This window comes from Auxenochlorella protothecoides, assembly GCF_000733215.1.
Source record: "Auxenochlorella protothecoides strain 0710 unplaced genomic scaffold scaffold82, whole genome shotgun sequence".
Taxonomy (NCBI): Eukaryota; Viridiplantae; Chlorophyta; class Trebouxiophyceae; order Chlorellales; family Chlorellaceae; genus Auxenochlorella; species Auxenochlorella protothecoides.
The window spans coordinates 296,386-322,794 of NW_011934215.1; the positions used below are offsets into that span (position 1 = coordinate 296,386).

Genomic DNA, 26,409 nt, shown 5'->3' on the forward strand with positions numbered 1-26,409 from the left:
GAGATTGCCGCGGCAGCGGGTTCCTCTTCCCTCTCCCTCCTCACGTTAGTGCAGTGCCTGGGAACCCTGTGCTGCACAACAGAACACAAACTTGCTCCCAGTTGCCCATATTTGACATGCCCCCAGCTGCACCTAGCCCCCGCTTGTGACACAGTGACAGTGCAGCTGCAGCGCTGGGGTGTCGCAGTGCACGCCTGTGCAGCAGCATCAGTCGAGTGCGCAGAGACCTGGGGAGGCCCTTGCCTTTCTCCTCGCCGCTGTCGCGATCCAGCGCCGAGAAGGAGGTTGAGCCCCCGTCTGGCCCGCAGTCCCCAGCGCCGCCGCGTCCATGACCCCTTCACACATCCGGGGCCCCCACCCAAAGGGAGTGCGCGCCGAAGAGGAGGAAGAGGACGCCGCCCACCGCGGAGACAGCGCGCTCGTCCACCCGCTCCGCGAGGTGCTTCCCTCCCAGCACCGCCGCGCCCGTGCACATGGCGTGGCCCAGCGTGCCCCCCAACGTGACGCCCACCACGTCCGACCCCGTGGCGAGTCCTGTGTGGGGGCGGGGAGAGCCAGGCGGTGACTCATGGGTCGGAGAGAGGGGCGCCAGAGCGCGCGGGTCGAGCCCCGGCGCCGGCAGGAGTATGAAAGGTGAGGGCGCCGGAAGATGCTGCATCAACATGCCGGCCGGGCTGTCCCCGGGCTGCCCTCCTCAGCCTGCACCACCCCCAGGTACCCCCCAAGACTACACAAACCCCCACCCTTGTGCGCACCGATGGTGGCGATCTGGCTGCGGTCCCCCCACTCCGCCAGGAAGGTGAGCGTGAAGGCCTGGAGGAGAATGGCCGGGAAGACGCGGCGCGCCGCCGCCTGGAGCGAGGCCAGGCTGGCGGCGAGGCCCTTGGCCCGGGCCTCGGTGGGCGCCGACTGGCCGCCGCGCAGGGTCTGCGGTTGCGGAGGATGGGCGGTTTCGGCCTGAGGGCGTGGGTATGGGGGGAGGAGGGCGTGAGGCAGGGGCCGGCCCCGCCGTGAGCCAGCGCTGGTTCGGACAGGCAGGCAGCCAGCCCAGCCCCGCACTGCTTTATGCGCAGTGGAGGTGGAGGGGCACTGCAGCCCGGCCATGATAGCCCCGGGTGCAGACCGCAGGGGACACACCCTCACCCTATCTCACCATCTCCAGCTCCTTCTCCACCTCGCCGATGTCGCCCTCGGGCTCCACGGTCCCTCGCGCCACATCCCAGAGCAGGCGCAGCCCAAACACGAAGAACAGGGCGGTGGCCGCGTAGTGCGTGTACACCGGCGAGATCTGGGGTGCAGGTGGTGGGGGCAAAGGCGGCATGGGAGGGGCGGGCCATGCCAGCGGCGGCACCCTCTTCCAAACTCAGTGCAGAGCCTCGCTGTGCATCCCGATCTGGGTACCAGAGGCCTCCTCGCTCCTACAGACCGCACGGGTCTCACCAGGTTTGGTGCTGCCCATCCCATGGCCGCAGAGAGCACGGTCATTATCGCCAGGGCCGACATGGCGCCAGCGAAGACCTGGATTGATGGAGTGGCCGAGGATGAGGTGCTGGAAGCTGGCAGTACTCAACTCACCAGCACTGTCCCCCTGTGACACCCCGCCGCCATCCAGAACACCGTCGTACCTGTTTCCGAGGGTGCTTCATGGCCATGACTGCTGCGATGAGGAATGTCTTGTCGCCTGCAGGATTGATTGACGTCGGGGACCGGGAGGTGGCGCCGGTGCCCTTGTTGGGAGGCCTCCACCAATAACAAAGCACACACCCGTGCAACGCACAGCCGGTCGGCTCACCGATCTCAGAGGCCATAATAACACCCCATGACTTGAGGAACCCCTCCACGAAGCGGGTGGAGGTCGCCTCCATTGTCGGCGTACCGCCCGTGAAGAGGAGTGCCTGTAGGCGCGCAATTTCAAGGCCGTCTATCCTTTGCAATCACAGGGAGGAGATCATATGATTAAGGGCATCGGTGTGTGGGATTGGCAGGGTTTCAACTCCGCTGAGGATCTTGGCGCGCGGATCAGAGCATGGTCCCAAGCCCTCCATGTCCGCGCGCGCATGCCGTGGGATCCCTCGTGTAATCTTGGGAGCACTGAGTGGGCCACTTCCCCTTTGGTTCCTCGGCTCCATCCCTGCATCCGTTGCTTTGCACGGATGGGGACCTTGCTCGGGCCCAGTCTCGTGACAGACTGGGAGGGTTTTGCAGTTGAAACACTGCAATGCGCCCGGACTCATGGCGCCGACCCTGGAGTTCTAGGTGAGGGCGATGCACTTCCTCATCATGGGTGTGTGGTCATGACGCGCTCCTGAGCGCTCCCTGCCACCATCAACAGGCCGGTTGCAGACTTTCCTGGAGGACCCAATCACCCGCCATGTGCTCAGCCTGCCAGATGAAGCTCTGGAGGGCTACCTTTGCAATGATGCATACAAACCCAGGATGCATAGGCAAGGGGGTGACGTGCTGGATCTTGGAGGATGACCGTAGTGGAAGCTGCATGGCAATGCAGGCTCGCACTCTAGCATGTTCTCACACGGACCAGCCCTTGCCACCCCCCTGCAGGATGTATGCAGAGTTCATGCAGGGGGTGACCCTCGAGTTCAAGCTGACGGTCCGCCACAGCGACGTGTCGCTTGCCGCCATTCGCGAAAAAGTGTGTGGGTCCCGGCTCAAATTTCGTGCCACACTTTGCACTCTTGGCTGCAGCGGCCCTGGTCACCTTCAGAGCAGCCGCAGGGCACTTGCAGTCCCTTGCATACCACAGGATGCCCCCCCCTTCCCGCCACAGGACCTGGAACTGTGGACCGCTTTTGAGGAGCTGGTGCGCCGACGGCTGGGCGTGCAGCCCTACCCCCCCGCCGTGTGCGACACCCTCCGGCGCCACTTTGCCGGCTTCGAGCTGACCCAGGTGTGGTGAGGGACTCTCAAGGGGTTCTCCTGTTCAGCCTCACTCGAGGCAGCAGCAGAGCACCCCCCTGTCACCCGCCCGTGTCCCCGCCACATCCACCGTCCCCGCCCCCCATGCAGGAGATGGTGCAGCGCGCACAGCGCTACGGCGTGGCCCCCGTCACCTGGGCCCTGTCCGAGGACGGGGCGCTGACCGCCTGGGCAGCGGGCCCCGCGGAGGCGGCCTCCCACGTGGAGACCACCCTGACGCAGGCGGTGCAGGAGCTGCTCATCGCCGCCCAGGCAAGGCCGACGGCGGCCCGCACGCCAATGCCCGCTCGTGGACCTGCTGGGGATGTGCAGTTGAGGAGGACGTGGGATGTACCATCGCCTCGGGCGATGTGCCCGCCCAAGGCATCCCTCGGGGACCCCCCAAAAAACACACACGCGCGTGCCCTCCCAGGTGCGCCAGCTGGAAAGGATGGAGCGAGTGAGACTCACGCCGAGGTCGCTGCTGGCCAGCGCGCTGGCCCGCCTGGCACTGGGCGTGGCGCGGCTCAACGCGCGCGTGCCGCCCGGCCCGCGCATGTTCCTCTTTGCCGGCCGGCGCTCCAGCTCCCGCCGCTTCCTGGTGCTGCAGAACTGGTACTGCGGCCTGCACCTGCGCGGCTGGGCGGGGACCTCGGCCCTGCTGGCGACCGCCACGCTGGACGGCACGCTGCGCGCGCTGGGCTCACGCCTCGATCGCCTGGGGGTGGGGCCGCTGGTGGGCACGCTGGCGCACGAGACGCTCATGCTCACCGACCAGCTCCTGGCCGGCTACGACATTCAACAGGCGACGGGTGCAGCGACCGAGCAGGATGGAGCGACGACGACAGTCGGGGCGGCCGGCCAGGACGCTGCCGGTCCCCAACATGCCCAGGCCTCGGCCTCCCACCCACGGGGCCTGGCCCAGGTGGGCTGCCTGCTGGGGCACCTCCTGCTGCTGGCCAGCGGCGGCGGGCTGGCGGCGGCCACCGCGCTGCCAGATACCCAGGGCACTCCCGGATTCGTGGCATCGGCTCTGGCCGCACGGCCGCCGCGGGAGTTCCTGGCCGATCTGGAGGCCAGGTACCCAGGCGACTGGGCGCGGGCGCCGGCGCGGGCAGCCCCGCACCCGGAGGGGACCGTCGTCTTTGACCTTTTTCCCGTATGGAGGCTGGACTCGGGCAGCTACTGCGACATGGTGGGTGGGGCTGGTGATGGCCATGCAGGCCAGGGAAGTGGTTGTTAAGTTTTTGGGGGGGGAGGGGGGAGGAATGCTGTTGATGAGTGTTGGACGGCACAGGCTGGGCGGGCAAGGCCCCGAGTGGGGCTGGGGATCCCTTGTCGCTGTGGGCCCGTCGGCATGCATTCATCGCCAGCCTCCTCACCTGCCCACCTTGGACCCCATTTCTAGGCCGAAGTCGTGATGACCGCCTGGGAGGAGCGGTGGCGTGGAGTGGAGGAGGGGGCGCGGCCCCCAAGACCCAGGTTCATCCACAGCAATCTGGAGGGCTGGGAGAGCGTCGTGGAGCTTGCCAGGTGACGGGGGCCCTTGTGGGCGTGGGCGCCCGTGCCATGCCCGGTGATGGCATGCGCCTTCGGGGGACACGAGCATCGTGAGAGGGTGCACTGAAGGGTGTCCGGCTTACGCACCTGGGGTGGAGACCCACCATGCACCGCCTGAGCTCGCCAACACCCTGTCTCTTCACGCAGGGCGCCAGAGCGCGTGCGGCCCTGGGCCTTTGCCTTTGGGACGCTGGCAGATGGGTTCCTCCCTTTCCAGGACGCTTCGGGTGGAGAGGTGGAGGTCCACCTGGGCAGCCTGGTCATGAAGGCTGTGCAAGCCAGGCACCCTGGAGCAGTGGGCAGTGCCGCCGAGTCGGCAGCCAAGCTGGGCGACGACAGCGCGGGGGGGAAGGTGAGGGGACTGGAGCCCAGGGCGGTGCTTGAATGGCCGTGAGACCACCGGCCTGTACCTACCTTGTGCTTCCTGTTGGATGTGCTATGGTCCATGGCATGTGCCAGTGGTCTCACTGCCCACCCCCCACCCCCACCATACCCCTCTTCAGTTTGAGTTTGACACACGGCTGCCAGAGGGCACAAAGGTGGGGAGGAAGGGTGTGGCGTGTGCCTGTACCGGGGCTGGAAAGGCATAGATTATGTGGGTCGCCCGTTTGTTGAGCCATGACAACAGCCAAACGAAGCATCTGTCTGGGTCAAAGCCTCCGGCCAAACCACCTCCCCCCGCATCGTGGACCAATCCACAGGAGCGCATACTGGAGCGGTTGGGCCAGCTGTCGCAGGCTCATGATCTCGAGGGCGATGCAGTGTCAAAGGCACTGGCACAGGCCTACAGTGCTGTCACCCGGGAACATCTGCTGCAGTGATACATGTAGGTGACGACTAAGGGAAGAGGCCGAGGCTACGAGCTTGCTGTACGCTGACCTTGTGAAGTGACACCATGTATATGGCCACCCTTCCCCGCCCTGAAGATCTCGAGGCTCGAGGCTCTTGCTGACTCAGCAGTGGTCGCGGAGTCCGAAATTGGTCCGCGGGGGAGGGCGAGTACCGGAAGTCGCAGTGCATTCTCACACCCTCATGGCCTCCACAACCACTAGCGGAATGACTTAAATTAATCTTTCAAATACATAGACTGCGATCTTATTGCCTGGTACCCTGGGATCATGCTGATCTGTGCGCGCCTGCGGGTGGACTGGTCCCGACTGGGACGCGGCATCACCGGTGCCGCTGCGCTGGATGCATCCCAAGTGCTGGGCACCTGCGGTCTAGACCCCTACTCGGATGCATATGCTGCAAGTGCGGGGCGCATGGACGGCTTGCTGTCCCGGTTGCGGGCGGACGTGGCACACGCTGTGGAGGGTGGGGGGCCCAAGGCGGTTCAGAGGCACCACTCCAGGGGGAAACTGCTGCCCAGAGAACGAATACAGGCGCTGATTGATCCAGGGTCTCCCTTCCTGGAATTCTCCCAGCTGGCGGGCAAGGGCCTGTATGGTGAGGGGTGGAGGATTGTGGCTGGGTGTCTGCGATGCCGTTCATAAGATGGTCAGCAATGATTTTAGAGTTTCCCTAGCCCCACAACCGTAACTTTATGTCAACACAATCAGGAAAGGACGACGTCCCCGCTGGCGGCATTGTGACTGGCATCGGCAGAGTGCATGGTCGATTGGTGGCGATTGTAGCCAATGACGCAACAGTCAAGGGAGGCACATACTTTCCCATCACCGTGAAGGTCAGACCTGGGCATGTGTTACGAAACGGATCGATTTGGTTAGGGTTCCAAGCCGCATCACTGTGGGCGTGAGCTACCGGCCTTGCTGGCGTAATGCAACTTGTTGGTCAACAATCATGCACCACCTGCACCACCCCGCCAGACTCCGGGCCCCTTCCCTCTCACACATCTGCCCACAGAAACATGTGCGACTGCAGGAGATTGCGGAACAGTGTCGGCTGCCATGCATCTACCTGGTGGATTCGGGTGAGTCGGGCTGTGTGTTGCGCATTCGTGCTGGGTGTTTGGTTGGGATTGCGCGGTGACGTCACATCCCTGTGGAAGAAAGTACACCGCAGTGGCAAGAAACGCTTCCACAATGAATTTGTGCCAAGTCAGTCCCAATTGCCCATGCGATGCCCTTGTCACACACACTGCATGCAGGCGGCGCCAACCTCCCGCGGCAAGCCGACGTCTTCCCGGACCGGGATCACTTTGGGCGGATCTTCTATAACCAGGCCCGCATGTCGGCTGCCGGCATTTCCCAGGTGGGCTGGGGCCCGGACTCTGAAGTGGGATGTGGCTGCCACTGAGAGGAGGATGGTATGGGGGTAATCGGGTCATCCTGCGTCTGGGTGTCTGACTCCATCATCCCAGACAGCAGACTGTCACAGGCCATGAGACTCCTCACGAACACCCCGCCCATCTTGACTCCGCATGGCCGCTGCACGGCCCCATGCCCCTCCATCACCACGCCCCGCCTCCGCCCCCGCCCCCCGCCCGGCCCAGATCGCGGTGGTGCTGGGGTCCTGCACCGCCGGCGGCGCCTACGTCCCCGCCATGGCGGATGAGTCCATCATCGTGCGAGGCAACGGGACGATCTTCCTGGGCGGCCCCCCCCTGGTCAAGGCGGCCACGGGTGAGGATGTGAGCGCAGAGGAGCTGGGGGGCGCGGAGCTGCACTGCACGACCTCTGGTGAGCCGATGGGGAGGAAGGGGCCGGGCGCTGCTGCTCTGGGAGCGGCACAGGCGTGTCGCAACGACAAAGGCTCTGCATCATGCGCAGTACGCCCAGAGCCAGACGCCCGCCCGCCGCGGAGCGCACCGCCGGCACGCTCCTGCCCCACTCCGCCCCCCACCCCCCCCCCGCTTCCCACAGGCCTGACGGACCACATGGCCGAGAACGAGCAGCATGCCCTCAGCCTGGCACGCAACATAGTGAGGAACCTTGGCCCGGGGACCAGGGCCGCCGTGCCCCTCCCCTGGGCCGAGGGTGCGTGGGAAGAGCCCCGCTTCCCCGCCGCCGAGCTCCGAGGTGGGGCGCGGTGTGGTCGTGAGCGAGGCCGGCCTGCTGGCGGCGTGAGGCCGGCCTGGAGAGGCTGTGAGGCCTGAATTTTGCCGGGCCATGCTCTGGCAGACAATGGCCCGCTGCATGCATCCCTGTGCACCCCGCTGGCGAGCCGCAACCGCTTGAGGAGAGGCTGCCCCTGCGGCGTCCGGCCTGTCCAAGCCCCCCCCCCCGCCGCCACCACCTGGCACTCCCACACCACCACACTCGCAGGTGTGGTGCCCACCGACGCTCGCCAGCCGTGGGATGTGAGGGCGGTGTTGGCTCGCGTGCTTGACGGCAGCCGTTTCCACGAGTTCAAGGCGCAGTATGGGACCACCCTGGTCACTGGGTTTGGCTCCCTGTATGGCCAGCCCGTCGGCATCGTCGCCAACAACGGTGAGGAGGCATTTGAAGGAGGCGTCGCGCAGCGTCGGGGAAGGAATGAGCTGGGGCAAATCCTCCACTGCCTGTACCAATGCAAATGGCATTCTGGTCGCCGCTGCCCTTCCGTTCAGCAGTGGCAAGGGCTCGTCACACCAGAGTCAAGCCTTCACCAGGCTTGCGCGATGCATGTGCTCCCTCGCCAAAACACCATCCCCTCCCCTCGCCCAGGCATCCTCTTCTCGGAGTCGGCGCTCAAGGGGGCGCACTTTGTGCAGCTGTGCAGTCAGCGCGGCATTCCCTTGATCTTCCTCCAGGTGCTGTTTGGGTGTCGGCCCGTCGCACTCCACCACCCCCATGCCCAGGTACCTCGACCTTACCGCCCAGTTGCATCACCCTCCCCCCCAAACCTTTCCCATCCTCTCCCACAGAACATCAACGGCTTCATGGTGGGCAAAAAATATGAGGCTGGGGGTATTGCAAAGGACGGCGCCAAGATGGTCATGGCGGTGGCCAACGCCGCCGTGCCCAAGATCACGCTGCTCATGGGCGGCAGCTTCGGGGCGGGGAACTACGGCATGTGCGGACGGGCCTACTCCCCAGACTTCCTCTACATGTGGCCCAACGCTCGGTGAGTTGCCGGCACCGTACTAGCTTGTGTACAAGGTCAGGAAACGGACAGCCAAGGGCATCTGCCCACCCTTGCATGCCATTCTCACTCTGGGAAATATGGAAGGCTGGGTCCAGTGTAGCCCCGACCCTCCCTGGCATCCCCTGACCCCACTCCCTGCCAACACACCACAGCATCTCCGTGATGGGGGGTGAGCAGGCAGCCGCCGTGCTGCACCTCCTGGAAAGCGAGAAGCGGGAGCGGGAGGGGCGGCCCTGGCCCACCGAGGAGCAGGAGGCCTTCAAGAAGGCGATCAAGGACAGGTGGGAAGGAGGCCAGGGTGGGTTCTCATCCTCGACACAGAGTTCTGCCCAGTGGTGATGCAAAGTGTTGGCCACTGGATGTGCTGCTGCTGCCAAGTCAAAGTGAGGTCGCCACGCCGGCGAGTGCACCCTCATCAACATCCTGGTCGCATTCCACACCCAGGTATGACGCGGAGGGAGAGCCGTCGTTCTCCTCGGCCAGGCTCTGGGACGATGGCGTCATCGACCCTGCGGACACTCGCATGGTGTTGGGTCTGAGCTTGGCAGCGGCCCAGAATCGGGGACCCCGGTCATCGCAGTTCGGAGTCTTCCGTATGTAGAGTGCGATGATGCAGGCGCAGGCGCGACCGTGTTGCCTTGTAACAGCGACCGGCTTGCCATCGTTGATGCGCGACTCCGAACACCGCATGCGCAGCAAATGCCAGACAAGCGCGCGATGTGCATGCGTCTGCATCCCCACTCGTGTCCATGGTGAGCTTGAAACCTGCAACTCTCCATCTTGCCATCGGCAATCAGTGGTCTCCCTGATCAGGGCCTCCCTCGTCGGTGTCGGGCGCCGGTACCAACCCTGTTCGGTTCGAGTTCAAGTCACCTACGATTTGGAGCGCCCGGGCGCATTGCATGCCGGCCGCACATCTTCCCAAGGTGGATGAGGAGGAGGCCGGGACGGCAGATGCCGATGAAACGGCCAGAGAGCTGGAGGAGGAGGAGGAGGACGCTGAGACCGCGAGCAGCGCATCTGGGGAGGGCTTGACGGATGACGATACCGATGCATCGCAGCCCACTGGAACTGGTAAAAAGAAACGAAAGGTGAGCCTGGGTGGGGTGCCGGAGGTTGGAAATGGAGGGGAGTGGAGGTCAGGCTGCTCCCTGGGCGTCGTGGTGTCTGGCATCCACCTGAGCAAGGCTCATGGCCCCGCCCTGCCCCTCTGGCCCATGCAGAAAAAGAAGAAGAAGGCCAACGGCGAGGCCTCCGGCGAGGCCAGTAGGGTGGATGCCGAGGTCCGGAAGCAGCAGCAGGAGCGAGTGAGCAACGCCCTGGCAGACGTGCGTGCCAACAGCTCTGGCAGCATCTGGGTCGATCTGAGCTCTGCAGCCGTCGATGCAAAGACGGTGAAGAAGGTGAGGTGGTTTGGAGTGGGAAATCAGTCGGCGTACACCTAGAATGGACTCTCAAAGTGTTCACACAAGTTAGTGGTCACGTGGGGAGGGCCAGCGTGAGAGCTCCCACTACCCTGCCCCCCGTCGCTCACCTACATCGCCAATCTTGTGTGCAGCTGTGCGCCCACCTTGCTGCAAACACTGAGATACTGTCCCTGAACCTGGCTGGAAACTGCCTGGACGACGAGAGTGAGTGAGGCTGGCGGCGGCTGTGCTGTAAATGGTAATGTGCTCAGACCCCCTCACAGCATGCTGCTGTGAGGGGTGGACCTCGCTCCCATCCCGATGAGCCCCTGTCGTGCGGCAGACCTAGCTAGTTCGCCCCCTCTGCCCTGCCCGGCCCGAAACCCCAAACCCTTGCTACCATGCAGGCGGGGAGTCGCTGGCGAGGGCCCTCGCCCAGGGCGCCGCACCCAATCTCATAGACCTGGACCTCAGGGACAACCCGCTCTCGCCCGCGGCAGAGGCCTCAGTGGTGCGCTGTCGGGTGGTGGAGGTGTTGTTCAGGAAGCAAGGGACAAAATCCAGGTGTGACTCCCCGGATCTGCGGTGCCCAGGCTTGCCGATTCCGCTGCGAGGCCGCCGATGCCGAGGCACCCCATGTCCCCCTCCTCTGCCTGCAGCGGGCGACCCTGAAGGAGCGGAAAATCCTGAACGTGGAGTTGGGTCCCCTTCCGCCCCCTGTTGCAGCCCCGCCCGCCGAGGCCGGGAAGGAGGAGGCTGGCAAGGAGGGGGGCGCATCCCTGTCCGGCTCACTGCGCGACAACCCCTACGTCCGCCGCTTCTTCCAGGTGGACAGGCGTGGACCTGTGTGCTGGGCAGGGGCGGAGTGCTGCGCTGGGTGCCGTCGGGCGGGACCCTGTGGAGGTCAAGCAGGAGGGGAGGGTTGGATGAAATCCAAGCAGCAACTCATCCGGCCTTGCTGCACGTCTCCCGTGTGCCTGATGGGTGCCCCGAGCTCCCTGGTTGTGTGGATAGATCCCACGCCCTGGTGCAGCACCGTGCTTCCTCTGGTGCACACCCAGTCCCTGCCCGCTGTCCAGCAGGTCGATGAGGACGACCAGGATGAGGGCCAGGCCCTTGAGAGCCCCACCGAGCAGGTCGTTCCGGAGCAGCTGTCCGCGGAGCTGTGGGAGCAGGTGCGGTTGGCGCGGCGGCCGGGGCGTGTCGCACCTCGTGGGGGGTCCCTGGTGTGGAGGGGAACCCTGACCGCTCCAGGCAGCCTTTGTCCGGGCACTCCGGAGCAGCGTTTGCATCCAGGGAGCTTCCAGGATCCCACACCCTGTGTCCCCCGCCCCTCTCCCCCTGTGCTGACAGGTCAACCAGGCACTGGAGTCCCCCACCCGGACGACCGCCGACCTGGCGACGCCGCTTACCGCCATAGCGGACCAAGTCCGCGGCGAGATGGACTCCTGCATGGTGGGCAGGGTGCCAGTGGTGGCGAAAGCGTAGCGGGGAGGGGAGCGCGAGGGCGTTTCCGCGACGCGCCGCGCATGCGTCACACGGTCGCTCCGCCGCCCCTGCACCCCGCGCGCTCTCTCGCCGTCCTTTGCCGGTTCTCCCCTGGAGGGATCTCGCGCACCTCCCCCAGCACCTCCCTCCCTTCCTAACCCCGCCCCTCTCAAATCCCCCCCCTCCCCCCCAATCACCTTCCCCGCAGCTGCCCATGCTGGCCGACACGGAGCTGGCCGACCTGCGCCCCTTCACCGCGGCCGCGTTACGCGCGCTGCCTACGCTGCGCCGCGTGCTGGGCCTGGCCTCGGCGCCGCGCGAGACCACCTTCTCGCGCACGGCCGCGCTTCGCACGCTGGGCCTGCACCGCGCTGCGGCGCTGGAGCTGCTGGCGCAGGTGCTACGCGCCGAGTGCGGCGCGGTGGCACGCACCGTTGTGCACGCGCCAGGCTGCCCGCTGGCGCTGGGCCTGCGCCTGGCGCTGGCGCACGAGGCGTGCTCCCCGGCGCAGGGCGCAGTCCTGCGCGCCGCGCGCGCGGCGCTGGCGCCTGGGACGGGCGCGGCTGGCCTCTGGCGCCAGTTGGTGTGCGGCGCGGCCGGGGAGGGGGGGCCGGTGGGGGAGGTCCCCGACGAGGAGGCGGGGCCGCACGGGGAGACGGATGCAAGGGAGGGGGATGCTTTGGAACCCGTCCCCCCCACAGCGATCGCGGAGCTGTGCGCAAAGGCGGCCGACCTGGCCCCCGGCCTGCGCAGTCCCGGCGTGGGCTGGGCGCTGGCGCTGGCGGGGTCGCTGCATGCCGCCATGCAGCCGGGGTACTGCGGCGAGGAGGGGCGCGTGGAGGCCTGGCAGGAGGAGCTCCGGGAAGCGCTGGCGGGGCAGGCCGCCTGGGTCGAGTTTGCGGCAGCGGAGGGGCCGCTGGCAGACCTCCTCGCGCAGCAGCAGGTGGGTGGTCGCGTGTGGGTGGGAAGGGGGTGGGGTGGCACAGGCAGGGCAGGGCACAGAACCGTTCAGCGGGCAGCGAGGAAGAGAGTGTGGCGATGGTGCCGCCCGTGTGGCGATCACTCTCTGCCCCTGGCGGAGGTTGAGTTCCCTGTTATAGACCACCATCAGGCCCCACCCAGTACCCAGTTTTCACACAGATACACACACACACACTCTCTCACAGGGCGACCTGGCCGGTCCCAAGCCCGCGCGCATGGTACTGCCGGAGCCGGGGGCAGAGCCCAGCCGGGTGCTCTCCGGCCAGGACCTGATCAACATGCTGCGTGGGCTGCACGGCAGCCCACAGCTGTCCTAGTGTGGTCTGCATGCATACAGGCTGGACACAGGGTACCGCCTGACCTTCCCGCAGGTTTCTAGGGCAAGCATTTCCTCGCACATGCTCTGGCCAGGGTGCCACGTGCCCTCGTGCCTGGCTTGGAGGGCTGTGTGACACTCATAGGAGGGGCCAGATGGGTGAGTGGGGGACGCAGCAGCGGCGCACAGCAGGGTGTTTGCTGGCACCTGCGCCCTGCATTCACGGGTGTGTTGCCGGGCAGTACAGTGCAATTTGGAGAGCAAGGGAGGGGAGAAGAAGGGGTCCACGCCATCCTTGGCGCCTGGCCGAGCCTGACTGGGATCAAGGTGCGACGAGTCAGTCGCACCGGCCACCCCCCCATAAATACATTCTTGGGCACAAGACACGTGGCCTCAGAGTGCCCGCGCAAAGTTGGACCCGTCCCAGATGCGGGCGGCCAGCATGAGGGAGCAGGTGAGCCACATGACGGCCGTGGAGATAGACAGCACGGTGCCGACGACCTCCAGCGCGGCCACGTCCAGCAGCGTGCCCAGGCGTAGGGCAGTGAGTCCCAGCAGCCCCAGCGGGAAGACGCTGCCCCACCAGGCCACCGTGTAGGCCAGGCCACGGCGGCGAGCGGCCACCACGACCGCCGCCAGCGCGGCAAACAGGGCCCACCACACGGCGGCGCCGAAGAAGAAAAGACCCCCCGCCATCAGCGCCGAGGTGAGGCCGGGGTGTGCAAACTACGAGGCAGTGTTTTGGGGGGGTGGAGGGGTTGGTTGGTGGGGATGTGTGTGAGAAAGGGGTCGAACACAAGTAGATATGGGAAGGGAGGGGGAAAAGGAGTCTTGCATCAAATGCTCGGTGTCGAGCCGGAGGTGCGCTGAGGGACGATGTGGTCTGGAAAGCGTGTGCAGGAGGGTTGACAAGGGAGATGCCCACGTGCAGCATGACCACCCCTGGTGCTCTGCTACGAGCGCAACCGGGACCCCACCCCATGCCCTCCCGCAACACAGTCGCGCGCTAGGCATGCCCAGACCAACATGCAGCAGCCCACATGCTCCGACTACAGGCTCACATTGAAGAACGGGTTTAAAAGGCTGTCCTGCGGGAAGGCGTGGATGGAGCCGTGCGCCAGCTCGACCAGGGCGTCCCCCATCAGGGTGAGTGGCGCCACGGGGAAGAAGAGGCTCAGGATGAGCGGGGGGGGGGGAAGGCCTGTGTGTGTGTTTGGGGCAGAAAGGGAGGGGTGTTTGGATGGTGCGTGGAGGTGGACGTCACAAGACGGCCGGCCCTGGGGAGCCACCGGAGTGTCTTCATACAGGGGGCTGCAAGGCATGGATTCCGCCTGCCGCTGGCAGCACGCCGCACATACCAGGCCCATGGCCAGCAACACTCATCGCCCCAGCTGATTCACAACTGTTCCGCTAGGTCAGAGCGAAGACGAAGCGATCATCGAGCCGAAAGACTCGGCACCAGGGCACCCACCGTGGAAGAGGAGCCGCATCACCACAATGGTCAGCATGATGAACACCATGGGAAAGGACAGGCCCACCAGGATGTAGCTCATGTAGATCATGTGGCGCGCCATACTGGAGGGGAGGCAGAGATCGACGCTGGAGGTTGGGAGTGATGCGTACGCTCCTGGTGGTTGGGTCCAGCACTTCCCATGACGTGGTGGGCGGCCGCCAGGCATCCCTTCGAGTGGGGCGCTGTGCCTGAGAAATGACATCCCCCACCCATGTTCACCGTCCCCCCCATTCAGAAACTCACGAGAGGTCGGTGAGGACGCTTGCCATGATGGGCCCCACGGATCCTGTGACCACGCCGGGGACAAACGCGACGATCCAGATGGGCAGCACCTCCGGCAGCCTGCGCGGGTGGCATGGGGGGTGACAGCGGGTCAGTTACAGGTCAGCGTGCAACCTGAGCAAGTGTATTAGGCAAGCCAGTCTTCACACCAGCACGCCGGCACCTCTGCCTTGAGACTCACTCCCGGGAGTGCGCCTGGATGGCCAGGAAGGGGAGGGCCACGTTGAGCAGGACGGTGATGGTCGCGGTGGCCCACTGCAAATCAGAAAGGGGGGAGGGTCGGGCTTGAAGAGTATAGGAGCTGAACCGGGGTGCCGACTTGGGGGCTCGACACCAGAATCCAAACCCTGGCAGCAGCCAGATGTGGACCCAGATAGCGCTCAAGGGGTTTCCCCGCGCACCCAGAGCGCAGGGCCGGCGACCAGGAAGCCGCTGCCAAAGTAGTGCGTCATGTATCGCACGAAGCCCTCCGACAGGATGGCCACGGATATGGCCACGGCGCCAAAGAAGAACAGGTCCACCGACTTGCTGCTGGGCAGGGAAGCGATGCTGCCCCAGAACCTGGTCACCCTGGGAGTGCGGGGTGTTGTTGAGGAGTTGGTGGGTGCAGCTGCCGCCTGGGCGAGCCATGAGGAGGGATTCAGGCACACGAGAAGCTAGGTGGTCATCGGATCAGGGGCAACCTCGTAGAGGAATCACACCCCCCAGCCCCACACATTCAGGACCACTGGCCCCCACCACCAACCCCGCACCTCAGCAGGATCATGACAGTTACTCCAGTGAATTGCAGGAGGCTGAGCCACCAGAATGCCCAGGCGGTCGGCACCGCCCAACCCCTGCCCAGGTACGGGCTGACGTCGATGAGGATGCCGATGAGCCCCGTGCACGTGGACGCTATGTACAGGCTGGGGCTGAAATTCCTGCGCACGGTGGATGGTGTGTTTGCACAATGTGAGGGCCTTGCAAACCTTCCAGAATCTCTTCAAAGATAATGGACTGTTCGAAGATATACTCCAGAGTATCCAAATGGCCTGTGGTTTCCATGTCGATTGGAATTTCTCGGGCTGACTTGTCCCATGCCCTGACACCACCCGTGGACCACCCACCTGATAGCGTCAGACTTGTTCGGCAGCTGGTTGAGCGGCGCATTCACCCACCCTCGTCGGGGGGAGGGCATCGAAGCCTTGACTCCAGACTCTGCATCCATAACTTTGACATCCATGTGCTGCGGGGGGACACTGGGGACCTCCCGGCACACACCACCAAGTGACGGCAGGCGGTACGAAGCTATTCGCGAGCGGCCCCTTTCGGAAGCGAGGGCGTCGCGGTGTTCGGTTTAGTGTTGCACGAGGGTTTGTGCTGGAACTGGCATTGCCAGAAACTTGTTGGGATCCAGGAAGGCATTGACGTCAGCGACATGTCACAAAAAAACCCTGCCCGGGATTACGTGAGCGTGCTTCCTTTTTGCGGCTTGCGGCTGAGAGATACCGCTCCGGCGTTGTAGAAGGTGATGGTACCTTGCTGATATGTCTGGCAATGACGCTTAGTTCCTCCAACAAAACTTAGATGCTCGGTATCACGTCCTGGTAGGTCGTGCCTTCTTATGGATCCATCGGGTGAGAATGATTGTAGATTTTGTGACGATATGTTCATGATGAACAAGCTGTTGTGGTCCCCAGCCACCTGGCGCAATATGTCAGTTGGATTACATGGCCATTGAAGTCAACGACACTCGGGCAGCCCACGCCTGATTGCCAAAGGGCCATTTGATATACAGACCCGCACCCCTCCGCAAGTCGTCTCCTTCTGGGCTGCTCAGCAATCCAGCAAGCTTTATCCGTTAGCAGCCACTAGCAACGATGGGGTACCCCTTGCCCTCCATTATCAAGTCATGGATCGGGATTCCTGATTCTTGAAGAACATCTGCGCCTGGCGAGCTACCATCTCCTCCAGCAGGGCATCCATCATCAGATCTGGCAGGGCAAGGGGGTGTCACAGGGGGGGGGGGCGGAGATGGCGTGCGCCTCACACCGAGTGGGTGACCCTCCCTCGGACCTTCACTCTCTCCTCACCAGACCCCGTGGGTGTCGTGCCAGTTCGATCCTGCACTAGGCCAGCCTCCAGCGCGCTGACTGGGATCTGAGAGGGGTGTGGCCCCTGGTCTGGGCTACCCCTGGCTGTCCCAAGGCCAGTTTGGTGAGCTGTACTCGGCGCGTTTGCACCCTCTATCATCGGTCCATGCACACCTGCCGTCCTTCCTGCCTGCATGAGAGACGCCATGGCGGCTGGCTGGGCGGGTGCAGCGCCGCTGGCTGCCCAGGAGGATGCTGGGGCCTGGGGGTGAGGTACAGCCGCAGGGTCCCGCACGGAGAATGATGCCACGGGCCTGGCCTGGGCGCCAGCGGAGCCACCCTCGGGTGTGGCCGGCGTGGCGATGGTCCCGATGCTCGATGGGGTCGGGGCCCAACCCTGGTCCTGCAGCAGCCGCCTCGTCATCGGCCTGCGTATGCACCGACTGGCAAGCTCAGGTCGGCAAGAGGGGCGAGGGAGCCTGGCCAGCATGCAGAGTGCACATGATGGCGGGACCACCTCTGCATCCGGCGGTGACAGGGGGCCTGGTGCACTTCAGGACCTGCATGGGTCCCCGACCCTGACCCCCCTTCCCATACCGATGTCATGAGCAGGCACAGAACCCCACACAGACGGTGCCTCACCCAGGCTTCATGATGTTCAGGCCTCCCCGCAGCTCATCCCGGATGGCATTCAGCTGGTTCAGGGTCGCGGACAGATCAGCATGCAGCTGCGAGGGCAGATGCAGGAGGACCAGTCGGGAAGCATGGAACAAGCAGCAAGGCTGCCACTGCCACGCACCGCCTTGTCCAGAGCGCTGATGGATGCGAGGCGGGCTCCTCTCGCGAAGCCTCCCCCGAGAGCGGCGGACGCACCTTGTCCACCTCATTCTCCCGCGCAAACTTGAAAAAGTGGGTGCGCCCCGCCTGAACGTAGGCCATGGCCCGCCCTGTCTGCCTGCCCAGAGCACGTGCTATGCCGGGCAGTTCTTTGGGTCCTGGGGAGCAAAGGGTGCAGGTGCGAGGTGAGCAGGGGCGTCTGGATGCAGGATCGAGGATGTCATAAGAGGCCTGGGGGCACCTAGTGGGCACGCACCGAACAGGACAGCCCCTGCGACCGCAACAATGGCGATCTCGGTGAGTCCAATCATCACAGAAGGACTTCAAGGGTGCCTCGACATCAGCTCAAGTGTAATTGTCATCGTGCACGAGGCGTGCATCGCGCTGGACACTCGCCGCGGCCAGGCCTTCATGCTCGTCCCGTAAACTCTGTGACAACGCGCACTTCTTACAGCGCCGAGATCGTCGCACCACATCGAGCGTTAAAGGAAGTACCCGGTGTAACGCCCATTCGAACATGGGTGTGCATGTTCGTCGCGTGCTGCGTGACCAGGTTCAACGGGAGATACTCGCCCCCCCAAAATGTGTGCACAAACACCTATCATTCTCATATGTGAAATTTGCCGATTTGGTCCTCCATATTGATTATATTTTACCAGCCAGGAAGACACCTGGTTTCTCTTCGACTACATTATTCTGTGGAGCCCTCCCATGGTGCAAATGCTGTTGGACTGCCTCTTGAGCACAGGACTGCGCCCTCCCCTCGTTTGAGGAACTTGATAGAACTAAGCAAGGCAGGGGTGCTCCATGCACCAATGAATAAGTTTCCAAGCTGGATCCAAGACATCCCCAGAAGCTGGCAGGGCCACCTTCTGAGGCGTCAAGGTCGCAACTCTTCCAGCTACATTGGCAATCACCCACCTGACCGGCTAGCCATTCACTGCAAACACCAGGACTGTCGAACCTTACAAGAAGCCACCCACCCATCCCAGAAGGAGTCTACATCCTTAAAGAAGCGACTTGGACCTCTTACACAAACCGACCACCAAGCGCCATGTCTGATGGCCGAATATTCGACCTTTCAAGATGTGAAGAAGCTAGATCCAGACCAAGACAGCCAGGGTCTCCGTTCAGTCTCCAACGCAATTACTGGGGAACGTTGCATCACGAGTACTTGCCCCTGCACCCTCGATAGATATCAGTCTCTGTGATTAATAGGATTGCACCAAGAAAGTATGCTCCCATTCACGTCTGCCGCCGTTGCTTACACGATGGGATCCTCCACTGCACATGCTTGCTCTGGTTGTGATGATGTATCTGCGTACAAGGCAGTACTACAGTGTCCCACATCACTTTTTCATAAGGAAACTGAAATGGTGGGCTTCCTTGTTTCGTAATTTTGCTGCACTTGCGATTCTCAAGGGCGGACAATATAATTCTGAGCAATGTCAGGCTGGGTACCCAGCGCCGGGGCTGTCCTCGGCTCAAGATACCCATGGCAACCACAGGGAAGTCTGTGGAATGGTCTTGCAGGCCCACTCGGTCATTTACCACTACTGACGGAGTTGTTTGATAGCTCTGGGAATCGAGGTCGTGAGACAATGCTCGGAGTCATGTCCGGTCGCCGATGTCTAGCATCATGGGAAATCCGGCGGACACTGATGCTTGCGGAAGCGAAAGAAAGGGCACATCCAATCCAGAGTGCTCAGTAATGCAAAACCATTTACACCACTCGCTAGAAAATTTTGCTAGAGACGACCAAATCGGCTCGAAAGAGTAACTATTCGTCGTGGTCGACGTGAATCGTGTGTCTCGCCCAAGTCACGGAGGATGGCCTGCTGTAGACTCTTCACTTTGGCGCTGGGCCTTATTCTCTCACTTTATGCTGGGCGGACGACAGCTGTGAGCTTGGTTGGGCTTGAGGAGGGCTTCTATTCGTGATGTTCTCTGTACACGCCGTGGCACTGCTCATAAAGTGCCGCCGTCATTCCTTCGCACAGGGAATTGCAAGCCCGCGTCCACCCCCGATTTTCTCCTGTACGCTGAAACATGCCTGGTGCGCAGCTCCAGCCGGTGGAACTATCTCGTGCAGCCTGGAGGCAGAAACCAGCATGATCGCTGATTCCCTCACCTTCGATATTGTTCTCGAGGATGGAACAGGACATACTCTACAGATGCATCCCGCGGACAGAATCGTCAAGCAGCCTATGCAGATTAAGAGCGCCACATCACAAGGAACGGGCGCTGTGCTTGCCTTGTTCAACAACGATACTATTGTCAGGTCTGCTCCTGTTGCTTTGATGCCTTTCCCTTCGCCGGCCCCCCCACCACTGGTCCCTTCACTTCCTCCAATCATTCCAATCCCCGCCCCTGCTGCTGGCAAGCCTCTTTTGGCACCCATCCCTTCTGAGAGTCCACCATCAGCCTTCAACGGCCCCGTTCCTGTCCCAAGTGAACCTCCGGCGCCTGCTTCATGAATCACTCCCAGCAATCCTCGCCCTCCTCATCGAAGAGAAGCCCCAAACTGCTCCCACAAGTAGCTCCCCACCTCGCACATAGGAACCCCCTCCCTCGCCCGAGACAAGCCCCCCTCACCACCTACCACAGAGATTCTCCCTCCATCACCTACAAGGTCACCGCCTTTCCCACCAAAGAAAAGTGAGCCTCCCTCACCCAAGATGAGCCTCCAATCCCCACCCAAGGAGGCATTTCCTTCCCCATCCAGGAAAAGTCTCTCTCCCAACCATTAAAAGAGCCACCCATCCCCATCCAAGAAGAAGTCTCTTCTACCATCCAGGAGAAGAAGTCGCCTCCTCCACCCAAGAAGAAGTCGCCTCCACCACCCAAGAAGAAGTCGCCTCCTCCATCCAAGAAGAAGTCGCCTCCACCTCCCAAGAAGAAGTCGCCTCCACCACCCAAGAAGTAACTTCATTGGAACCCCATGAATAAGCTCCCGCCAGGATGAATGCTTGGTTCCCAAGGAGTTGGCCTGTCCTCATGTTACAACACACCCACGTCCAGAGAAAGGATTCCTAGGTTTCCCTTGATCTTCCAGGCAATGCCTCGCAACTGCATGCCCCAGCAACACTTGCTCCTGCATGCTGGAGATCTCTGTGCAGGAGTCTCATCCTTGCACAAATCGACGCCGCATCGCCTAACGCCTCCGTTGCATCGCATCATGTCTCCTTGCCTCTGCATGGTCCTTCTTTCTTGTGGTAATCTGATATGTATCAAGGCCAGAGTATCCCCACGCCAAGGGTGTGCACTTGCACCACCACAACCAGCGAGTGAGCAGCAACATAACCAGGGCAGCATGGACATTACAGTGAGCTACCGTAACCTTGTCTATCAATTGCATCACGCCCCAATGGTCTCACTGTCCTTCACCTTTCACTTATTCTCCTCCCGGTGCATGTGGCTGCACTTGTTGATGGCGCAGCCGCACGACAACATTCCAATTTTGTTCTCGTTTTCCAATACAACTCTGCACACTGGTGGCAGGTAACGTAAGAAATTGATCCAGAGGCCCAGTGAGTATCCCCACATGGGGAACGTCAGGCCCAAACCCCACACGCCTTCAGATTGTACTGAACGCCAGTACCAGCTACGAAAACCTGATTTCCCCCTTTCCACACACCCATACCACCAGAAGGCAAGACAGTGGTGATTGAGGCTCTTCAGAAGCTCGTTCTGAGGCTCATTTCTGAACATTGGAGAAGGGGAACTGGAAGGTAACCACTGCATACAAGTTTCATTGGTGCTGTGCTCGAGAAGCTGTCCACCGTGCGTTCAATTGCGAGCGGCACATCTGTGGCAGAGCAAAATGTGATGTGATCATCTGGGAACTGATGAGAAAGGGGCCGGACTCAGGCAGCAGAGGGATGCTGCTGAACAAGGGAATGGCTTTGCGTCATCCTGGGCCCCAAAAGACTACAGTGGACACCCCCATTGCACGTCAACCATGGTTTTTGGCTTGGAACCAACTGAATTCGCCCCTACTGGCAACCGAGCCGTATGAAAGCCTCTTGCGGTGCGTACGAGCTCCCGTGTGGCCACTACACGGCCAGGCGCTGTCGACAAATGGCGGGGTCCTCACTGGGCAGCCCTCCGAACACGATCAGCGTCGAGTCGCAAATACACACCTAGCTTTGATGTGCGTCGGGTCGCTGGTGTTCGGCTGGGCATGCTTGCTTGTCCCGGAACTGGGGCAGAAGTCAGGGCGCCTCCCTCGAGATCTTGGACGCGGGGTTTATGAGGTGGGGGGGCGATGTGCGTCAGCTCACCACGCTCAAATGTGTGTCCTCACCACAGCATTTCCCAGGACTTCTGTCAAATTGAGACATTTAGGAAGGCTGAATTCTCATCTTAGTGCTCTCGCCCGTACGTTGTCAGGCGGGCATTAGAGTGATACCACCATGCAGCTGTCAGCGCCTCGCACTTCCTCGCACTCTACGGCAAGCTGCAGCAGCCGCACTTTTGCGCTTCCATCGACGGGTGTGACCTCTGGGTACCGACTCCCCAGAGCATGGTCGGTGCGTCCCGTGGAACGCGGCGCGAGCCCCCGCGCTGCCTCCCTCGACCTGGCCCTGCCGTATCCGGCTCGCACTTCAGCTTCCACTACCCCGAAAGTGGACTGGGCGGGAACTGTTCTCGCCCCAAGTGAGGACAACGCGCCGTCCCGAGTCGTGCAGGTAGGCATGGGTGGGAGGGATGGGGCAGGGGCGAAATCTTTGGTGGAGAGGTGGGCCATGTCCGAACTACGCCGCACCCTCCAGCAAGCCCCGTTTTCCGCCTCCATACGCCCCAGATTCATTCCCGCGCCGAGTTTGATGACTTGCTCGCCGCCGACCCGGAGCGGTTGGTCGTGCTCATGTGCAAGGCCCTGTCGTGTCGCCCATGCAAGGTAGGTAGTCCCTCTTGAAGGAAGGGCCTGCCTCTGCACCAATCTGGCGAGGACTCAGCGTTTAAGCCTCAGTCGTTCCACCCAAACCGCAGGCCTTCAAGCGGAAATACGACCGTGCGTCGCGCAAGTACGGCGATGTCCTGTTCTGCGAGGTCTTTGGGGATGAGTCGAAGGAGCTCAGGGTGAGACTTGGCGTCTGGGTGTGGGGGCTCGTGAGCAGGCAGTCATGCCGACTGGTAGGATGGCGACGTCAGTGCACCCAAGCTGCACTGCAGTGGAAACAAGGCTGGGAAGACTGCGGCGCTGCGTGGCCTCCCTGCGCGCTTTGCGTTCGCCGCCGCCACATTCGCCCTGCTCCCCGCAAGTGGCACTCCTGGCCCTGCAGGCACCCGTCCCCATGCGCAGCGGCTTGCCTTTGCCAAACTTTCACCCCGTCACCCTCTCCCACCCATTCACAGGGCATGATGATGGATGCCCAGGTGCGCGTCACCCCGACCTTCATCATGTACAGGGCCGGCAACGTCGTGCACTCCCACGTGGGGATCAAGGAGGACAAGCTGCTTCAAGCCCTGCAGGTGGGCCGGCCTCCTGCACCAGCCTCTTTGGAGGGTGCAGCGCACTCCCCAGGGCGCCCTTTTGCCGATGCCTCGACCTGGCTGGGTGTGGAAACGTTCCTCCGAGGCCCCCCCTCCTGCCCTTAGACACCAGCTCATGCTCACCCCCCCCTCCTGCCCTTAGACACCAGCTCATGCTCACCCCCCCCTCCTGCCCTTAGACACCAGCTCATGCTCACCCCCCCCCCCTCCCCCCCCGCCTCCACCCCCCTGCAGACCCAGGTCCTGGGCGAGCCGCTGACCAGTGGCGATGCCGCCGAGGCGTCCGGCAGCGGGTCGCCGGGAGCCTGATGTCTGAGCCAAACGCTGCCCCTCGTCCGCTGGAGGGCAGCAACGCCCATACCCCTAGCCTAGCGTGCTCCAGGTTTTTCCCAGTACCCCTGAACTAGCGAACACCACACCCCCATCCCCTTTGACGGCAGACGCTCGTGTACGCACATTGCGCATGGCTCGAGGAGACGACAAGAGCCCCCCGTGCTCGGATCCCCACACTGCGGCGAGGCACGGGCTGGCTTGCCTCCACGCAGGGGCGGGTGCTCTGTCCCTGAGCGGCTGCCCTCAAACAGACTGATACAAACACTATTCCCCTCTTCTCCTCCGTTAGATCTTGTTTTTCTTGGCGATCGATGCAGTATGTGAGTCTTTGTGATTTGTTCCACGAGCATTGTACCCCTACCTCTGCCCACCAATCCCACCTCCCCACCCATAATCCCACACACCCCTGCATGTTTCTGTGACGCATGCCTGTAATATATGTCACAGCATCAGGCTCTGCCAGGAATGACGGGGAGTTGGAGAGGCAAGTATCAGTATGGATCGTGGCAGCGGTGATGGGATCGAGGCCTCTAGCTTTGGTACATGGGGTGCGCTGAGGTGCTGCACCCTGGTGAAGAGTTGACCCGGGGCGGTAGTTCCCTTTGGAGGATCGCAGCGCAGACCTTAGGCTCCGAGGAAGCACAGCATACGTGCAGCTGTGTCGAGAGTTCCATGAAAAAGCGCTGTGGGTAGCTCAATCTGTGAGCCTGCATGCAGCACAGGCTTCCTGGGGAGCCACAGGGAACGGGCCCAGGCCACAGGACGCTCTGCGCTCCCCTTGCTCCTGCGCGCCGCGCGCACCCCTGTCCTTCAAATCGTGCAGATGATCAGTCGAGAGACTTCTTGGACCCGTTCTTGGTCTTCTGTGGACGTGCAAGGGAGAGGGTACCGTCGGCCCTGCCACCTGGCCGGGGTGGAAAACACACCCATGTGCTGGCGAAGCCCCCCCAGCGCTCCAGGCCCACCTTGGCCCGCTTGGATTTGTGCTGGCTCTCCTCCCCGCGCACATCGGCCACCGTGGCCACCGGGTCATCCCCATATGCGGAGGAGTGGTCGGGGATCTCGTCCTTATCGGCAGGCCGCTTGCCCTCCCCTGCGGCGAGGGTGGGTCCGGGGTTCCGGTGTCAGGCAATCGCCGAGGAGGCTACAAGCGTTCGGTACCCTCTTTGAAACCTTACTTCATTCCCACACCTGATGCAATGAACTCGGCGAAGCGGTCCGCGGGCTTTTTGGCAGCGTTGGCGAACGTGCGCACCAGGCCACCTCGAGTGACGAGTCCGTGCGAAGCTAGAAGACCTCGAACAGTCATGGTGAAGGTAGCGCATGAAGCCATCGCTCCGGTGGGAAGGTATCGTCGCTATGGTGGGCCGGCATCTCAAGCCATAGTGCCAGGGTTTGGGGGGGATTTCCGAAACCTCCCGACATTTCGCGCCCTGCTCACCTTCACGGCAGATGCCGGCGATGACCAGGTTGTTAAAGATGGGGGGGCCTGCAATGCTTGATCGTTCCTTGTCACTCATCCAGGTGCAAGCCACTTGTGCATGTACAGTTTCAGAGCTAGACCTTGCCAGGCAATCATTGCATTGTGCTGCTGAACTATTTATATGCCTTGGCCCAGCACTACCACCTATTAGGCCATGCCGATGGTGGGGACGATGATGGGATCATCGCCCTCGGGCCCATGAAATCTGCGTCCACAATGTTTTGAGTGGCCTGGCCTCCTCGGGGTCAGTGTTAAATTTCATGGGGGGCCTGCTTCATGCACACAGCAACGCAGCACATTCCGGCACAGGCAGGGAGAACAGCGAGCGGCTACCAAGCCTCGCAGGCGTCACTGGCTCAAGGGCGAAAAACTGTGCCGTTATTTGAGCAGAAAAGGAAGGGGTCGGTGGTTGCAGAGGGTGGTCACACGCGCACAGCCCCTCGCGCCAAGCAGACCCCGGGAAAGTGGGTGTGGATTGCTGAAAATGTGTCGCGGGCGGAGCCACGGGTCGGGCAGGCGGTCTCGGTGTGGAACATGGGCTGCGGCTGGCTTTCTGAGTGTCCGACAGATGCAGCACCCCCCAATCCCCCCCCACCTCCTCCTCAGGAATTGGGACCTCGCCCGCCTAGCTGGCGAAAAGCTTGTAGGTGGTCCAGTTCAGGATGATGCCTCGCACCGAGGCGACTGTGGCGCATGCACACACAATGCCCATGCTGATCTCCACGAACCAGAGCAGGGCACTGAAGGCGCCGGTCGGATGGTACAGGACTCGCCTGTGGTGGAGGGAGGGAGGGAGGGAGGGCTGGGGGCCGATGCAATGGGGTGCAGGGTGGGCGAGCAACATGCGCCCGAGAAGACTCCTGCGAGCTGTGGGGGGGGAAGGGGACAGAACCCCCTGGGTCGCCAGGTCAGGGGCCCCAGAGTGTGGGGTTGCAGGGCTCTGCCAGGCTCTCCGGCCCTGCTCTGGCCTCAGGAGGGCTGGGCAGGGGTACCCCCCTCCTCCCGCCGGAACCCCCTCCCCCCCTTCCCCCGATCGGTCCACCCACCAGCAGCGGATGGGGAGAAAGATGGAGAGGGGGAAGAAGGTGAGGGCACCCACCAGCCCAGCCATGTCGGTGAAGAAGGGCATGACGATGGCGACGACGGTGGTGAGGATGACGTACAGGGTCCTGCACAGCAGGCGCTGCCAGAGGGGGAGGAAGTAGTGGTCTTCGTTCAGCGGCACCGCCTCGTTGGCGAAGCCGGTGGACATGCGGTACATCGAGGCCGTGGCAGACAGGCGGCTCAGCCGCTCCGACACCGCGGGGGACATGCGGCGCAGGAAGCTGCCCTCGGCACGGGGCACAGGGGCCGCGTCCCCGGGCGCGGCCCCCCGGTGCTTGGCCTGCATGGCCGCCGACATGCGCCGCAGCTCCTCCGCTCCCTTCCCGAGGGCCTCGGCGTCGGCGGCGGCCTGGGCGCGCTTCAGGTGGAAGGCTTTGATGTGGGACTCGATGGTGTCAAAAATGGGCTGGCCAAAGACCTGGTAGGCGGAAACCATGTGCAGCAGGATGCCTGCGAATTTTGGGAGGGGTGGGGGGGGGGGGAGGGGGGTATCAGGCCTCTGCGTAGGTGCAGGCTGGGGGTCTGGGGAGTGTGTGTGTGGTGAGCAAAGGGGCGGCGGCGTGCAGCGGGCGTGATGAGTCCCCCCCCCCCCCGCC

At 62.9% G+C, this 26,409-nt stretch overlaps 11 protein-coding genes across 11 annotated transcripts in view; 5 read left to right on the plus strand and 6 right to left on the minus strand.

Moving 5' to 3' along the window:
- Positions 1-337: 337 nt before the first annotated feature.
- Positions 338-1,865, minus strand: F751_6175 (GDT1-like protein 5; the record flags this gene model as incomplete). The annotated part of the gene is made up of 6 exons (XM_011399809.1): positions 338-534; positions 756-927; positions 1,154-1,288; positions 1,441-1,518; positions 1,626-1,681; positions 1,793-1,865. The coding sequence occupies 6 exons, from the start codon at positions 1,863-1,865 to the stop codon at positions 338-340; spliced, it is 711 nt and encodes a 236-aa protein (XP_011398111.1).
- A 69-nt stretch (positions 1,866-1,934) lies between these two features.
- Positions 1,935-2,234, minus strand: F751_6176 (hypothetical protein; the record flags this gene model as incomplete). Its single annotated transcript, XM_011399810.1, has 1 exon — positions 1,935-2,234. The coding sequence occupies one exon, from the start codon at positions 2,232-2,234 to the stop codon at positions 1,935-1,937; it is 300 nt and encodes a 99-aa protein (XP_011398112.1).
- Positions 2,235-2,560: 326 nt separating this feature from the next.
- On the plus strand, positions 2,561-5,294 carry F751_6177 (hypothetical protein; the record flags this gene model as incomplete). Its single annotated transcript, XM_011399811.1, has 10 exons — positions 2,561-2,650; positions 2,786-2,905; positions 3,025-3,159; positions 3,347-3,760; positions 3,839-3,993; positions 4,081-4,108; positions 4,322-4,446; positions 4,621-4,825; positions 4,977-5,012; positions 5,175-5,294. 10 exons carry the CDS (start codon positions 2,561-2,563, stop codon positions 5,292-5,294), a joined length of 1,428 nt encoding a protein of 475 aa, XP_011398113.1.
- Positions 5,295-5,591: 297 nt separating this feature from the next.
- F751_6178 (Methylcrotonoyl-CoA carboxylase beta chain, mitochondrial) lies at positions 5,592-9,100 on the plus strand (the record flags this gene model as incomplete). Its single annotated transcript, XM_011399812.1, has 11 exons — positions 5,592-5,919; positions 6,033-6,157; positions 6,337-6,403; positions 6,581-6,684; positions 6,926-7,112; positions 7,296-7,451; positions 7,698-7,862; positions 8,079-8,164; positions 8,279-8,478; positions 8,652-8,780; positions 8,944-9,100. 11 exons carry the CDS (start codon positions 5,592-5,594, stop codon positions 9,098-9,100), a joined length of 1,704 nt encoding a protein of 567 aa, XP_011398114.1.
- Positions 9,101-9,401: 301 nt separating this feature from the next.
- On the plus strand, positions 9,402-11,393 carry F751_6179 (hypothetical protein; the record flags this gene model as incomplete). Its single annotated transcript, XM_011399813.1, has 6 exons — positions 9,402-9,902; positions 10,058-10,130; positions 10,313-10,416; positions 10,565-10,732; positions 10,988-11,080; positions 11,259-11,393. 6 exons carry the CDS (start codon positions 9,402-9,404, stop codon positions 11,391-11,393), a joined length of 1,074 nt encoding a protein of 357 aa, XP_011398115.1.
- A 214-nt stretch (positions 11,394-11,607) lies between these two features.
- Positions 11,608-12,691, plus strand: F751_6180 (hypothetical protein; the record flags this gene model as incomplete). The annotated part of the gene is made up of 3 exons (XM_011399814.1): positions 11,608-11,910; positions 11,974-12,336; positions 12,560-12,691. The coding sequence occupies 3 exons, from the start codon at positions 11,608-11,610 to the stop codon at positions 12,689-12,691; spliced, it is 798 nt and encodes a 265-aa protein (XP_011398116.1).
- A 392-nt stretch (positions 12,692-13,083) lies between these two features.
- F751_6181 (Sulfite efflux pump SSU1) lies at positions 13,084-15,707 on the minus strand (the record flags this gene model as incomplete). Its single annotated transcript, XM_011399815.1, has 8 exons — positions 13,084-13,416; positions 13,752-13,891; positions 14,162-14,265; positions 14,447-14,545; positions 14,667-14,740; positions 14,887-15,055; positions 15,238-15,405; positions 15,592-15,707. 8 exons carry the CDS (start codon positions 15,705-15,707, stop codon positions 13,084-13,086), a joined length of 1,203 nt encoding a protein of 400 aa, XP_011398117.1.
- Positions 15,708-17,195: 1,488 nt separating this feature from the next.
- F751_6182 (hypothetical protein) lies at positions 17,196-17,705 on the minus strand (the record flags this gene model as incomplete). Its single annotated transcript, XM_011399816.1, has 3 exons — positions 17,196-17,285; positions 17,431-17,552; positions 17,651-17,705. 3 exons carry the CDS (start codon positions 17,703-17,705, stop codon positions 17,196-17,198), a joined length of 267 nt encoding a protein of 88 aa, XP_011398118.1.
- Positions 17,706-21,919: 4,214 nt separating this feature from the next.
- On the plus strand, positions 21,920-23,202 carry F751_6183 (Thioredoxin H2-2; the record flags this gene model as incomplete). Its single annotated transcript, XM_011399817.1, has 6 exons — positions 21,920-21,926; positions 22,024-22,085; positions 22,202-22,297; positions 22,390-22,479; positions 22,756-22,872; positions 23,128-23,202. The coding sequence occupies 6 exons, from the start codon at positions 21,920-21,922 to the stop codon at positions 23,200-23,202; spliced, it is 447 nt and encodes a 148-aa protein (XP_011398119.1).
- Positions 23,203-23,667: 465 nt separating this feature from the next.
- On the minus strand, positions 23,668-24,535 carry F751_6184 (hypothetical protein; the record flags this gene model as incomplete). The annotated part of the gene is made up of 3 exons (XM_011399818.1): positions 23,668-23,682; positions 24,153-24,319; positions 24,418-24,535. The coding sequence occupies 3 exons, from the start codon at positions 24,533-24,535 to the stop codon at positions 23,668-23,670; spliced, it is 300 nt and encodes a 99-aa protein (XP_011398120.1).
- A 799-nt stretch (positions 24,536-25,334) lies between these two features.
- F751_6185 (Amino acid permease 2) overlaps positions 25,335-26,409 on the minus strand; it is a gene marked incomplete at both ends in the record, with an annotated part of 2,897 nt that continues 1,822 nt past the window's right edge. The window contains 3 exons of the mRNA XM_011399819.1: positions 25,335-25,482; positions 25,756-26,034; positions 26,110-26,263. Coding sequence (XP_011398121.1) covers positions 25,335-25,482; positions 25,756-26,034; positions 26,110-26,263 — 581 coding nt within the window. The remainder of the gene's footprint in view (positions 25,483-25,755; positions 26,035-26,109; positions 26,264-26,409) is intronic.